This window comes from Sinohyriopsis cumingii, chromosome 6 (genome assembly GCF_028554795.1).
Source record: "Sinohyriopsis cumingii isolate HCF-2022 chromosome 6, ASM2855479v2, whole genome shotgun sequence".
Taxonomy (NCBI): Eukaryota; Metazoa; Mollusca; class Bivalvia; order Unionida; family Unionidae; genus Sinohyriopsis; species Sinohyriopsis cumingii.
Genome location: NC_142966.1, coordinates 77,317,518 through 77,333,336, shown reverse-complemented (window position 1 = coordinate 77,333,336; position 15,819 = coordinate 77,317,518). Strand labels below are relative to the sequence as shown.

The 15,819-nt window shown below is 34.7% G+C and overlaps 1 protein-coding gene across 1 annotated transcript in view; it reads right to left on the bottom strand.

Moving 5' to 3' along the window:
* Positions 1-674: 674 nt before the first annotated feature.
* The window catches only part of LOC149797264 (excitatory amino acid transporter-like), a 46,347-nt gene continuing 31,202 nt past the window's right edge, over positions 675-15,819 (bottom strand). The window contains exons 8-9 of the mRNA XM_089961967.1: positions 14,674-14,808; positions 675-9,117 (exon numbers count right to left, since the gene is read on the bottom strand). Of these exons, the coding sequence (XP_089818093.1) occupies positions 8,907-9,117; positions 14,674-14,808 (346 nt within the window). The 3' untranslated portion in view covers positions 675-8,906. The remainder of the gene's footprint in view (positions 9,118-14,673; positions 14,809-15,819) is intronic.

The following is a 15,819-nucleotide window of genomic DNA, read 5'->3' as shown; positions in this document are numbered from 1 at the left end:
ACTCTGATGACTCCAGCATTAAATGATTGAATATTTTGCCACACTCAAATGACTTGCTCATTTCCTGTGCATTTCTTCTCTGTGACCTCAATAAACTCAAAACAAGTGGAAAATAAAGTGGAAGAGATAATTTGGACCTGCAGTGCTTTGAGTTTCAAAGTTCTAATGTACATGTGAATTGGTGATGTGATAGAAAGCAAACAGAGATATAAAATCTCTGGCAAAGAAATAGATCTTTCTTTCTTGGAGTCCAATCAGTTTCCTGACGGCTCAAGAATTACATGGAAAAATGGTAAAATTTCCACAACTCAGCCATCCTCTGCTTGAATATTGCACATTACCCAAATAATTTGGTCTGTCCCCATGTCCTTGGTCTGTCCCCATGTCCTTGGTATGAATTAATCAAGTGGCGAGCCGTCTTATTAAAAGCCAGTGACATTAGAAACATCTAAACACTGGAAAACTTGAACAAAACAATTTGGGAGCACACTGCTTCAAATTTTCAAAGTTCTAATGTACGTGAAAATTGTTAAGATAATAGAAAGCAAAATGAGACAAAATCTTTCTTCAAAGCAGCATGTCTCCATCATTTTCTCAGTGTTTCATCATACCACCCACTAGACAAGTGATAGCTGTGTATTGCTACCTGCTAATACATGCAAGAAGAAAAAGAATTAATGAACAAACATGTTTATTTAAAAGAGAAAACTATCTTAAAACTATCCTAAAAGAAAGATGATGATCGTATCAAGGAGTTAAAAGGGTATATGTACACGTGCTTTTAGTTTAAATATGATTTTCAACAAAAGTCAAAAATAAATTGATTAGGTTAATAAAATCTTGTACCTTGTTGCTTTTCTGCTAAAAATAAATCTAATATAGTTTAAAGTGCAAGTTCTTTTGTAACAGGCATGCTACAGACAGATATGTGTAAAGACGACTGTCTATGGATCCTTCTGCATACAATTTGAAGGTAAAATCTAGTATTAAAATACAATAAAAACATTAATTTATCTATGAATTACAAAAGTTGTCACTGACTGTATATACTACATCCAATCCAAGAAATTTTAAAATGGAAAATTATGTGCAAAATTTGGCAGTGATTTTTGTCATACACATGAATGAAAAAAGGAAAAATTTGACATTAAAGGACATCCTATCTACAAGGTTGGAAATTAAACACATCTAATATTTATAAAGCTATAACAAAAATAAAAACAGAAATATACAATTCACTGTTGTGTACAATTGTATCAATAATTACTCTGAAGACAAACAAAAGTTACAAGTTAAAGACAAATGTAGCAATTTGTAGAAAGTCTTATATACAATTAATTATAAAAGGACAAATTAAGAAAAAATGTCAGAGTATATCTAATATTTTCTTTATATTCCAGTCCTTGAGATTTTGATGCTTTTGATGCATCTAGATTAACAAACAGAGGGTCTTACAGCCGAGCTAATTTCAAATGAAATTTACTAAATGAATACATGTGAAATTCCTGGATGCTGGGGTTTTCACCCTGAGATGAGGGGAGTGTCTGGTCCTCCTTTCACTCACTGAAATCCCCAGTGTATGCAAAAGTATCATTGAAAATTTTTATTTCTTCCATTTTTGTTACATCATTCCTATGGCAATGCTGCTTGTGATCACACATCTGTGAATTGGCTTGAAGCAGTGCAAGACAATTAAGTTGCTAATTTCAAGCATCGTTCTGATGGCAATGCTGCTTGTGATCACATGACTGTGACTGGCTGCAAGACAATTAAGATGCTAATTTCAGGCATCATTCCTATGGCAATGCTGCTTATGATCACATGACTGTGAACTGGCTGCAAGACAATTAAGTTGCTAATTTCAAGCATTGTTCCTATGGCAATACTGCTTGTGATCACATGACTGTGAACTGGCTGCAAGACGATTAGGTTGCTAATTTCAAGCAACACAAAACATTTAACACCCTTTGGAGCTAGACTCTATGGCAGCAAATAAAATGTCAAATAAGAAACAACAAAAAGACAAGGAAATTTCAGCAACACTTGGTTGATAATTATCTATGGCTTGAATTCAACAACTCTAAAGGAAAGATGTACAGGTTGGAAATTCAGCCAGTGAATTTGTCATTGGAACTAATAAATTCAGGATTTAATCTAGCAAGTCTCATGACAGTTTTGGACCTCATAAAGCCTGTGCAGCACAGTATATGTATTACACTAGCCAGCATGTGCAGCACAGCATATGCATTACACTACACTAGCCAGCATGTGCAGCACAGTATATGCATTACACTAACCAGCAAGTGCAGCATAGTATATGCATGACATTAGCCAGCATGTGCAGCACAGTATATGCATGACATTAGCCAGCATGTGCAGCACAGTATTTGCATTACACTAGCCAGCATGTGCAGCACAGTATTTGCATTACACTAGCCAGCATGTGCAGCACAGTATATGTATTACACTAGCCAGCATGTGCAGCACAGTATATGCATGACATTAACCAGCATTTGCAGCACAGTATTTGCATTACACTAGCCAGCATGTGCAGCACAGTATTTGCATTACACTAGCCAGCATGTGCAGCACAGTATATGTATTACACTAGCCAGCATGTGCAGCACAGTATATGCATGACATTAGCCAGCATGTGCAGCACATTATTTGCATTACACTAGCCAGCATGTGCAGCACAGTATATGTATTACACTAGCCAGCATGTGCAGCACAGTATATGCATGACATTAACCAGCATTTGCAGCACAGTATTTGCATTACACTAGCCAGCATGTGCAGCACAGTATTTGCATTACACTAGCCAGCATGTGCAGCACAGTATTTGCATTACACTAGCCAGCATGTGCAGCACAGTATATGCATGACATTAGCCAGCATGTGCAGCACAGTATTTGCATTACACTAGACAGCATGTGCAGCACAGTATATGCATTACACTAGCCAGCATGTGCAGCACAGTATTTGCATTACACTAGCCAGCATGTGCAGCACAGTATTTGCATTACACTAGCCAGCATGTGCAGTAAATCCCTAAGTTAGAGTTCATAAGATTCCTAACTGAATGAGTATGAGATGCAAAACAAATGAGAGCTCTCCTTAACATGGTATACACCAGGGGTCTCAAACTCAAACCACCCTGAGGGCTGCATGAGTGGATTTTTGATGACCCCAAAAGGCTGCACCACCTTTGTTATTTCTCATGACACTTTGTGGTGTCTCTCATTTTGGGGATCACAAGATATGGTTTAGCAGGCTGTATGTGGTTCCTGGCATACACCCTAGCTCAATATGGAAAACCAATTTAAAAAAATGGAAATTCTGTTGTTCATTCCAGGAGAAGAATGGTCTTAAACTTGGTGCTAATTAATTATACGATCAGAGGCAAGAGACTTTGTTCTGTCAATTGACTGAGTCTTGAGAGAAGTTAGCGAAGGTCTGAATGCCAGTAAATTACTGTCCATGATTCTTGCTGATGGAGGTACTGGTACTACCATATTGGAGCAGGTAATAGAGTAAATAACGTACCCTGAAAGGATCAGAGAGATTAATTGATTATGTTTGGATTATCTAAGGGTTCAATCAGCACATAACAGGTAAGTTTGGCTTCAGTGTTTAAAGTTTCATCAAACTGTCTAAGTGTGTATTATCTCCTAATGCTAAAATGGCAAAATAAAAAATGACAAAATCTAAGCTACTGAAATATCACATGATATTCTGTGATGGATAGAAATGTGAATTTCAGTGGATGAAATAAATTCAAAGGATATTAATATGCATTCTACCCTTCCAATAAAGCTGATTTTAAAATTTGCTACGATGGTAAGAATGATATTAAATGACATGAAGCATGGAGCATATTAATACATATTATATGTGACAACAAATATGCCACCATTGAAATCCATGTCCATGGAATCGGCATCAAATGTGGAGAAAATTACACATAGGTAGACACCATTTGCCAACTTTATAGTCAAACATAATCACCTGTTTAAGGGAGCAGATCATTTTTCAGATCTAGTCAAAATAATGTTCCCTGATGCATAAATTGCACAAAAATTATCCTACAATGGATGAAAATGTCTCACATAGTGACACAGACTTCAGGTCCTCTTTGCATCCTGCCAAATCTTGCAAATCTTCCAACTTATCCTAGTCTGACTTCTCTGTTCTGTCACATGTATAGAAATAAGTCAATAGAAATAGAAATGAGTCAAATATTTTCTACCTTTTGTGGGCCTTGGTAAAGAAAATATTGAAATTATTGAACAAGTCTGATAAATTTTATATGGAATGAGTACAATTGTAAGATGAAAAACATGAAACTTATTCAATAAAATCTTATGAAAGTGGAGTAATGCTGACTTTTTAGATCACTGCGATGAGTTGCCTGCCTATATCTCTCAAACATGATGATATAATGAACTTTGCTATGTCTGTAGGTTTTATTAAATATGTTTAATCTGAGAAAAATATGAACCTCAAAAACACAAGTCATGTGATAAACAATGCAACTTTAAGATTTATCTTTTGTTTAAATGTAAACTCTTAAAATGATGCACAAATAGGAAAATAGAACAACTGATTCATTAAAATAACTATGCATAACAAAAATTGTATTATTTATGATTCTCCTTATTGGATCCAAGCACTGCAGCATTATCATGATAAGTTTTATTATTGAATGTAAATGTCTCCATATTTGATTTTAGGAAGAATGCATTCTTTAATTTGTATTAGCTCCAATAAGATCCAAAATATGAAAGCAACCAAAAATCAAAACTCGGGTATCTTTTAAGTACGTATCAGGTCACCAGTCTAGACCATTACCTCCCTTTTCAATGGAACTGTGCAACTTTTGAAAACCCGTCTTATGAGCATCAGCACATCAGTATGTAAATGTCATGATGACGGAAGAAGAAAAAAACTGGCCATAATTCTGTACAAAATAAGACACTAAGCTCTTGACCACTTGACCATTTTCACAACCTCATGTTAGCTAAACTGTATTTAAAGGGGTTCAGAGAGAGACCTTGAGGTCAAAAAATTAAATGAACAGAAATATGAGTTTGAGTTACATCTTAAAATTCTAAAGTTGGAATCTGACCTGTATTTTTTAGTATGTATCACAATATAATATTTATAACTGTTTCATTAACACAAAATTATCATGACATTTAACAGGTGTGTTATTAAATACCACCAAATTAACAAATATATAATACACATAATACTTACTGAATAAACTCACTTTTAAGTTGAGTCAAAGCTGCACAGACCCAGATCTACCATTGCATAATGCATCTGCAGGTCTGGGTTTATGCAGTTTGTTAGGAGTAATCAGTAGAATGAACAAAAGAACCTAATCTGCCAGTGCATTATGCTGTGGTAGATCATGGTCAATGTTTCTTGAAGTTGCATTCAACTTATGATCAGTGAGCATTTATTGTATACATCTGAAAATCTGGTCATGGTAAGATGCCATTAGATTATACAATTTGCTATGAAGTACACTGGATCTGATTTGCATCAATTTCTGGTAATGTAAGAAATTACTCAAGGTTATAATCTCCAAGACTTCCAAAAATTACAGATGGCATTTTTTTAGATTGTCTTCAGACCCCCTTTAACAAAATGATGTAAACAAATAAGCCATCACAAGCATGTGGTTATAGATGAAATAAACAAATTTGTGTTTTCTAATCCTTATAAGGCACCTTACAAAATATGCATTATTGATGATTTTTAAAGCCATTTTTCTTGTATATAATTCTTTACTTTACTTATTTTTCATTTGTCAAAATCATTTATTTAGAATTAAATGATGTCACCATGTTGAATGTTATCATCTGGTTTATCACATGAAAAGCCTAAAAATAATCTTAATGCTTATGATGGTTCACATATTATTTTTCTGGCATCTACACATATAAATATAACAGAAAAACAAGAAACCAGTTAAGTGTTCAAATAATTCTATCCCCGAAAAAGAGCAAATTCTAAACCAATAAACCAATAAAGGCCCAATGAAAATATTAAAAAAACTATTGAAATATCCTGAAACAAAATCCATACAAGAAAGAGGCTGTTAAAATTTGATCTGAAAAAAGAACAATCTTACTTGAATACCATGTATGAATATAAATGTGTTAAAATGTTTACTCAGGTCCACTGATTTTCATGGAAATGAAACTAAAGTTAGGAGAGCAGGCAATCAGGGGCCATAACTCTCATCAATGCTAATGTGGGTGCTCAAAATTGAAATCATCAAAGGCCTCATGAATATAAAGCCGTGGAAGAAATTTGGTTGAAATACAACATAGCTTACAAAGGTATGATGTAGAGGAATGCTTAAAATCAATTTACTAAAGGCCTCCTCAATCTGAAGCGATATACCAAATTTTGGCAAAGTGATCTGGTGGGAACCAAAGTCAAAGGAAAAGCAATCTTTGGACCATAACTCCTTTAAATGCAACCAAAACCATCAAATGTAAGTCTATGAGACATACCCAGTTGGATCAGAATACATGCATGCTGATTCCTTCTTAAGCTATACCAGTTACAAGCAACATCCTATGTGATGATATAAAATTAATATTCAAGGGCCATAACTCAAGTCTATGAGACATACCCAACTAGATCAGAATACATGCATGCTGACTCCTTCTTATGCTGTGGGGGTGTTCACCAGTTATTATGTATTTTTGAGAGAGTGATGTATGTAAGGTGAAGTTGTTTGCATTTAAAACATGCACAGTGAAGAGAATGTTGGCATACCTCTATGCTACATTAATGTAATGTGGATGATATTTCATTGGATATTGTACTTTTGGAAACTGTACATGATCTAAGCACACTGCTAACTAAAATGACTACTCCCTTGTGCTAAAAAATTCAGCCTGAATTAGTCCAAAGTTCACTATCCATAGCAGCTATTAAAATAGGGAAAATAAATTTTGCCAGACTAGACAATTCCAGCTTCTAAAAGTGCGATGAATAAATTACCAAACACATAAAATGGAAAAAAAAAACTATTGGCTCTTTTTTTATAAAAATTACCTCTGAAGTTCACAAAGTGACAATTATTAAGTGGAGCTAGCACTTTTTTGAAAGGTACACATCTGTAGTAAATCCAAGCTGTATACTCTATAACCCATATTATACCCATCAATCATACACCAAAATAAAGGGAATTAAAGGTTCTTTGAACTATACCTAAGATATACAGGGTCTTTTTTAAATAGCCAGTATAACCTGTGAGGAAAGCTGGGGAAATTCTTTTGCTTTAAAATTCTAACCTATTCAAAATAAAAAAACTGTATAGCGCCACCTATATCAGTTACAAGCAACGTCCTATGTGATGATACAGAATTCATATTCAAGGGCCATAACTCTAACCATAATCCAGTTGACAAAAAAAAAACTATAAAAGTCATGTCTATGGCTAAGAGACAATGTATACCAAATTTCATCAAATTATGTTCAATGGTTCCAGAACTATGCTGGTTATAAAGGATCTGCTGTAATGGAGGTGAAATATTGATAGAAATATAGCAAAATCCATGTCAAATTGGAAAGACAACACTATTTAAAGGCACATCTACATTTAATAGGCAATTGCCTGAGAAATAGCATCCAAATATGTGCATGGGTTGCAGAGCTATTCTGGATACAAGCAACATCCCATGTGAAGATATGCAGTTGACTTTCAAAGGGCAATCATTCTTGTAATTGAAGCTGACAAGACAAAACTCATAAAAACACATCTGGGGCTATGCGACAATTTACACTCTAAACTGCATAAAAGTATATTGAATTGTTCCTGAGCTATAATTGTCACAAAGTCTGCTGTTGTAAAGATGCAAAATTGAAGGGAAAAGGACAATTGCTCCCTGAAAATTGGAGATGATGAAATGAAAGCTTTAAAAGGCAGATCTACATGTAAAAGGCAATTCACCTACCAAATGGCATCCAAATATATGTAAGGGTGGCAGAGCTATGGAAGTAAGGATGGATGGACAGATGGATGGTGAAGCTGAATACTTCAGGACTCCCACATCTTCATTTGGAGATCATAAAAAAGTGAGTCACCTAGAGATGACATATTGCTCTGGTCAACTGCCTATGTACCCTATATAATCAATTATTAGTTGAATCCAACTACAAACAACATCGACCCTGATCTGCCATTGCATAATGCACTGGCAGACCATGGTCTGTGTAATTTGTTCTACTGATTACTCCATCCAAACTGCATAGACCCAGATCTGATAGTGCATTATGCAATGTTAGATCTGGATATGTGAAGTTAGCAGTTGGACTCATAAGAGAGTATATATGGTAGTGATTCCTACTAGAAGCCAGGAAAGTCCTTGCCTCATTTTTTAATACTACTTATGCTAGTACCCTATGATCCAGTATTCTCAATTTATATAATATTTACCTTATACCTTATTTCCATTTTAACATAAAATGTTCTGAATGCAGAAAATTCAAAGGCACCTCTATGCAACTTGCATGATGTGCACCAAGTCTGTTTCAGATACCTTAACAGTTTGAGAGTTATGCCCCAGAAATGAAAAGATGAAAGTGGGATGCCTTGGGGAAATTATTCATGTATGACAATTAGACAGATGAATATCATTAAAGCAAGTTGCCCTTTCATCTATAGCTCTATGGGTTGTTAATTTACCCAGTCATCTGTAGCCCTAGGGGTCATTAGGTCAATATAAAATATCACGTGTTGTGCTGCCAATTATATTAACTGGAATAAAAATACACATTATCAGGCAAAAAGACAGGTACACATTAAGCTTCCAATTACCTACATTGATAAAAATTCAAAATGTACACAATATTACATGAATGATGAAATGTACAACTCCTCAAAGTTTGTAATGGACACAGTTTTCTTCTATTTTCACAAGTCTATTCTGATCCTCTGTTACTTGATCCTGCCCTTCCTTCCTCACAGGACTGAGCTCAACAATGCTGTCCAATCTCTCTCTAGTGGTCAGTTCAGATCTTGACAAGTGCTGGACAATTCCCGCTCCAAAGCAGTCACCTAGCACATTCACTGAGGTACGAATCCTGTCCCTGTGGAGAGAAAGAAAGAAAAGATGAATAGTAGGGTTGTACATGGTTACTAATCTTAAATGTTACCATATATACATTCTTATAATTGGAGTCCAATTGCCAACAAGATAGACCCTAATTTTTGTTGCATAATGTGCCAGCAGATCATGGTTCACTGATTACTTCTAACAAACTGCACAAACTCAGATCTGCTGGTGCATTATACAATGGCAGATCTGAGTCTGTGCAGTATTCAGTTAGAGTTTACTTACAAACGTGTATATATGGTACATGTTCAAACTGTGTTTTGATATTCAGTGGTCCCATACTTGCAAGACAACTCTTTCTGCAACTGAAATTGTGGCCCATCATTAAGTGGACACAATTAGTAAAAAAACCAACATGTACATGTATATAGACATGTATATAGACATGTATATAGACAGATAAATGGATATGTAGAAAAGGGTTTGGAAATAGCTATATTTTTAAAGTACAGGATAGAAAGAAAGAGATGTTGAGGTGAAAGACCTTGAACTGAAAATTAAATACCCAATAACAGAACTGCACTAATTTAATTGTAATAATGTTTTAATATATTAATATTTTTCTTTATCTACTTTTCCACTGAATGTTCAAATGATCATGAAGATTTTAATATCCATCCAAAAAGAAAACAAGGTTAAAATGAGTCAATGACTGAAAAATTTAAAAAATATCAGTTTCAGTCTCTGCTTTTATCGCCTGCACATTTTGTAGCATCATACTTGTCCATTTTTTGAGAAACAAATTCATTTGACTTTTTTAAAAACTTCATCATGTTTCCATTTTTTGCCAGATAAAATAACAGTCTCATCTCATCAACAGTAATGAAAGCTAGGCTGTAATAATTTATTTATTCTTGCAAATGAAAGATTTCTGAAGACTTGCTTTATCCATTTATTTAACAATCATTGTCTAGTCGCCATGAAATTAGTGACATGCATCAAAACATGTTTTTGCAGACTGATATATCCTTTTAATTGCATGCCAAGCAGTAAGTATGTATTATTGCTTGTAATTAACATGTAAACAAAAGATCATAAGCACTGCTTGTTTGTGCTGCATTTATAGTACATAAATCACACTTTGAATGAAATCTTCTTGGTGGTTAATCATTAGAGATGAGTGCCTTTTATTTCTAAAGACACCTGTTCAAGAAATCTCACAAAATATATTATCAACTATTATTACCTACTCAACTGAACTTAGTGACATATATGAAAAATAATTTTTGACGAGCACACTGTTCAGAGACAACAAGCTCACAGACTGCCAGAGGTTATAGGTTATCACCTAGAATTTGTCAAATCCTGGATATATACAAATATTATGATTAAAATATAACTGATAAGTTAAAATATAAATACATATTCCACATTGTCAACACTTTTTTAAATAGTAAATATTCAGATTATCTTATCTGTGTGTGAAAATGTGAGATTGACCTTGACACTGGGTACAAGCTGGAAGTGACACATGACAGATGAAGGAAACTGTGGCCTGTCACATAAAAGAAGAATGCAGTACATATAAACACTAAACAAACGGGCTGAAATATGTTCTGTGGCAAGATTGCAGGATATAAAACTTGCAAAACATAAAGCATTATGAACATAACATAATTCCTTTCTCCCTCCCTTTCTGTCTGACTGTCTGTCTCCGAAATTTTGGATTTGCCTAAGGGCAAGTAACCTGAGCTTGTGCTAGGAGTAAGGCAAGTGCATTTGTAAATCCCAGCTGACCCATGCTATTTTTTAAAATTAAAACCACATACAATTTTTTACTTAAAATCCATGAAGCCCATCAAAATTTAGTGAGCTGAAATTAATGATGTGAGAACAAACCACAAAGTCCAACAAAAGGGTTGATATTCAGTCAAATTTGACAAACTACACACACACACACACACACATATATATATATATATATATATATATGTTTCATTCAATATAAAGCCTCATGGGAAATCTGGGTTCAATCCAGAATTTACAATACAAGAACAAACTCTGAAGTAAAACATGGACTATTACTTGGTCATAAAAACTAAGTTTCACCAACAACTACCAACAGATAGGCACCATGAACATCAACAAACACCAATAGATATGCACCATGAGCACCAACAGATGGATTGATAGTTTAATGGTCAACAATGTGACCTTCACAATGCATGTTTGGGACATTTATTACAAGTAGCAAAATGAAAATAATGCAAGACTAAAGTGATGCATGAAGTCTGCCCCGGCTTTATCATTTATGTATATGGAAGCATCAGTGGCCAGTTGTCAGCATGCTGGATTCTTGATATTGGGATATATGCTTGTAACCTGCATGAATAATAAATATTATGAAATGAGAGAGTAACCTTTCTTGACATTGGGATATATGCTTGTAACCTGTATAAATAATAAATATTATGAAATGAGAGTGTAACCTTTCTTGACATTGGGATATATGCTTGTAACCTGTATGAATAATAAATATTATGAAATGAGAGAGTAACCTTTCTTGACATTGGGATATATGCTTGTAACCTGTATGAATAATAAATATTATGAAATGAGAGAGTAACCTTTCTTGACATTGGGATATATGCTTGTAACCTGTATGAATAATAAATATTATGAAATGAGAGAGTAACCTTTCTTGACATTGGGATATATGCTTGTAAATAATAAATGATCATATCTTACTTCTCATAGAATACAATCACCCTTAGGATAACTGTGGCAATTAGAAGGTAAAGGTGGTCAGAGACAAACAACCACCAATCCACAGGTTAATTAACTGAATGACAAACGCCAAATTGATTTTGTTTGCTTTTCCACTGTGCACTGTTGTGAGAATGTACATTAGGTAAGCACTGCTGTGAGTGTCCATTAGGTGAGTACTGTATTGAGAGTGCTCATTAGGTGAGCACTTTTGTGAGAGTGTCCATTAAGTAAGCATTGCTGTGAGATTGTCCATTAGGTGATCACTGCTATGAGACTGCCCATTAGGCAAGCACTGCTGGGAGTGCTTATTAGGTGAACACTGCCATGAGAGTGCCCATCCTTCCTTGAAATGTTCACTAAACATAGAATCAATACACTAAAAACAGTTATTATATTTTGCCAAATAGATGCACCTGGTAAGTGAAAACTAGTGTGGATGGTAACTCTGTTGAGGACTCCAATTGCTAAAGTATCTAGTTCTGTATGACATTCAATAGCTAAAGTGTCTGGTTCTGTTTGAGATCCAATAGCTAATATATCTGCTTCTGTCTGGGATCAATAGCTAAAGTGTCTGGTTCTGTCTGAGATCCAATAGCTAAAGTATCTGGTTCTGTCTGAGATGACTTTTAAATACAAGTTGTCATGCTTCATTTTGATTTCATCTTTCCTTGTGTGTGTAAATTAGAGAGTTAAATGATTTGCTTTCTGGATTGAATTCCTTTACTGGATATATCAAAATCAAAGGCAGGCAAAAGTGTTTTGCATATAATAAGGAAGATATAGTAGTACAAGGGAGTTTGTATATGTGTTGAAAGTTACCCTGTTGTTTTCTTCATTCAAAAGGATAGAAAGACAATAAAAAAATATTTTTTTAAACAGTTTATATCATTTACTTAATGTTTCAATCTGTATTGGTAGTTAGAGTCATATCATGATACACTATCAGTGGAATAAATACTGTAATTCGTAGATAAATCACCTCTTTTTACTATGATGCAGAAAATAAATTCAGACTAAAGCAATTTTTACCTATGAAATGTTACCCCCGTGACACGGTTTAAATGACCCCCCCCAATCTAAAAAAAAAGACTTTTTCGATAATATCGATAATTTTGATAATATCGATAATTTCGATAATATCAAGGCAAAGCCTAAGAGGAACCATAATGAGTTGATAAAATTAGATATAATTTGTTCTTCTTTTTCTTTCCCATTTTCACATATCTGTTAATAAAATCTGTTTCGAAAGCTATTATCATAGTCAATCCACACTGCTCTAGTGGCCTAATTTGTTAGAGCTTACACTTTGGATGCAGGGGGTCAGTGGCGGGTTTGAACCCCGGACAAATCATAACAAAGACTTAGAATGATGGTAAAAGCAGCTGCCTTGCTTGGCACTCAGCATTAAGAGGTTAGTGTTAGGACAGGTTGACCTGGTGTCAGGATAATGTGACTGGGTGGGACATGATGCTACATGTCTGTGACATGATATCCCAGTGCTAGACATCACTATAAATTGCCATACTGTAGATATTGTAGTGATATGACTGAAAAATTGTTAAAATCTAAATCACACACACACACACATCATAGTCCACCCCAAATCTTCCTGGCTGAAGGTGACAAGGTTTGAGTAAACTTGGAGTGACAGCAAGGATGACCACTATTACAAAAATAGTTCATGCATCATTAATTACCTTGATTAGCGACTACATCTGAAGCCATACATGAAATGCAGGCAGTTCATTCCTCTGTGACCTATTCATTTATAGAACCATACAAAATTAACCTCTTCAGAATAACATGTAACAGTACACAATTCATATTCACTAAAAAGTGTGCCAGGAAACAAACATATTATTTCTTACTTGCATTTCACTGGTTGGAAAGGGTATTCTTTGTAGCAAAACCTATGCTGTCATTAGCTAAACTCAAATACTTAACATGTTATCAAAGCACAAAAATGAAATGCAGTGAATTTTTTTATTTGTAAACATATGCATCCAATTATCAAGTTTGATCAACTTAACATGAACAACGAACTTTAAATAAAAAATTTCAACAAAGTCAAGGAACAATGAAATATAGGTCACAGAAACCTCTAATTTGCAAAAAGGCTATAGTACTTATCAAAATGCATCCTCGTGCAATGATTCATGATTCTAGGTAGGGTAGTGTGTACACAGCATGCCAAAGACATGTATGGTCACAAGTTAAATGCAAAAATGTAACCAAAGCCTGTAACAGGTGACATTTATTTCATGGTGAGATTTTTGTTGTTGTTGTAATTGTTAGTTACTAATGGATATCTATATTATCATCAATTTTCATGATATCAGTACATGATAAAATGAACACCAAGTTAGGCTTTAAATCCCAAGTTTTTAAATCCCAAGCTGGTGAATCATACATTATGGGTCACAATAACCTACTTTTGCCAAGAGAGGGTAAGGCTGATCAAGATGCATCCCCTAAAAAGTTTCATGATAACATTGTTATACACCTGAACAGTCTTTCAAGACCGGTTCCATGGTAATGACTGAAGAAAACATAACTCAAAATGCAAAGACAAAGTTGAAAATCAAATAGAGGCCATGGTTCAATCAAATTCTTGAGGATATCTTTCTGAAACAAGCTTAAACCCAATCTGCTTACTAAAAAACTTCATAATAAATTTAACTGACATTACACAGAGACTTTCAAAAGTTAGTTAGCAAAAACACATTCTTGAAATCTGGCTAACAATATGTACTGAACCTGTGGGCACATAAAAATCTCTTTTGTTTACGAATTCGAGACTTCATATTGGAGTAAAACTTACAAGAACCAGTCCACAGCCAGAATAATACTGACATCTTCCACCGGAAGTCCTACTGATGTCAGAACCATTAGCATGGTTACCAATCCGGCACTGGGTATGGCTGCGGCACCGATAGCTGCACATGTTGCAGTCAGACTGAAATAAAAGCCACACCTTGTCTTATGTTTATTGCATGTTTGAACTTGGCAAGCAATGTACAAATCTGTATTTTAACAGCTATTTGAGAGCTGATTGTGAAAATTCAAGATTGCAACATAAAAATAAATACCCAATTTATCTAGATTAATCTAAATGCTTTGTAAAATATGATAAAATCTGGAAGGAAATAATTGTTTGAAGTGTTTTCAATTTATAGTAACAATGCCATGTTTTGTTTGGCAACTTAGACACTTCATAACTGGATGCTGTTGAACAGTTACAAGAGATAATTTTAAATTTATGCTATTTTATAAATTGTAGATATTTTCCCAATATTTCATTCAAAAGGCTCATTGTCTTATTGGAATACCAATATCCAGACTCCACCATGGTATCTGAGGCTCCGACACATCAATCACTGATAAACCAATAACATATACATACACTGATGGCATACAAGTTCTCAAAACAATAGACTAGAGATAGTTCTATCTCATGGGATCCTGAGGAACAGGCAGAATACAATGTATGTGCATAGGCATTGTTTATTCAGATTTGGAAAGTCTTGATGCCAAGATGTTCTCCACTGAATTTGTGCACTTTAAAAATTTTTGATAAACAACTGCTACATACATCAGTACCATTTTTTCTAACTTGAACACCACAATGGTCTCCATTAAAATTGATCAATATGATCGTGAGATTTTAGCAAATGCGAAGTTTGCTTATGTGACTTACATTAGTATAAATGGTGGAGGAAGAACCGGGAAAACCCCAGAAAGAACCACCGACCCAAGAGAAGCTACTGGCAAGCTAGCTCACATACCCACTTTGGCTGAATCTAAGACTCAAACCCATGTCGACAGAGGTGAGATGGCAGTGCTCCATAACGGTGAGTGCTTTGGACCACTTGGCCACTCAGGGCCCCCTCTGATGATAAGTCTACCCTTACTATACAAAAACTGTACAAGGCAGGCCCTCTAATTTTTCACTGGAGATATGCCATAT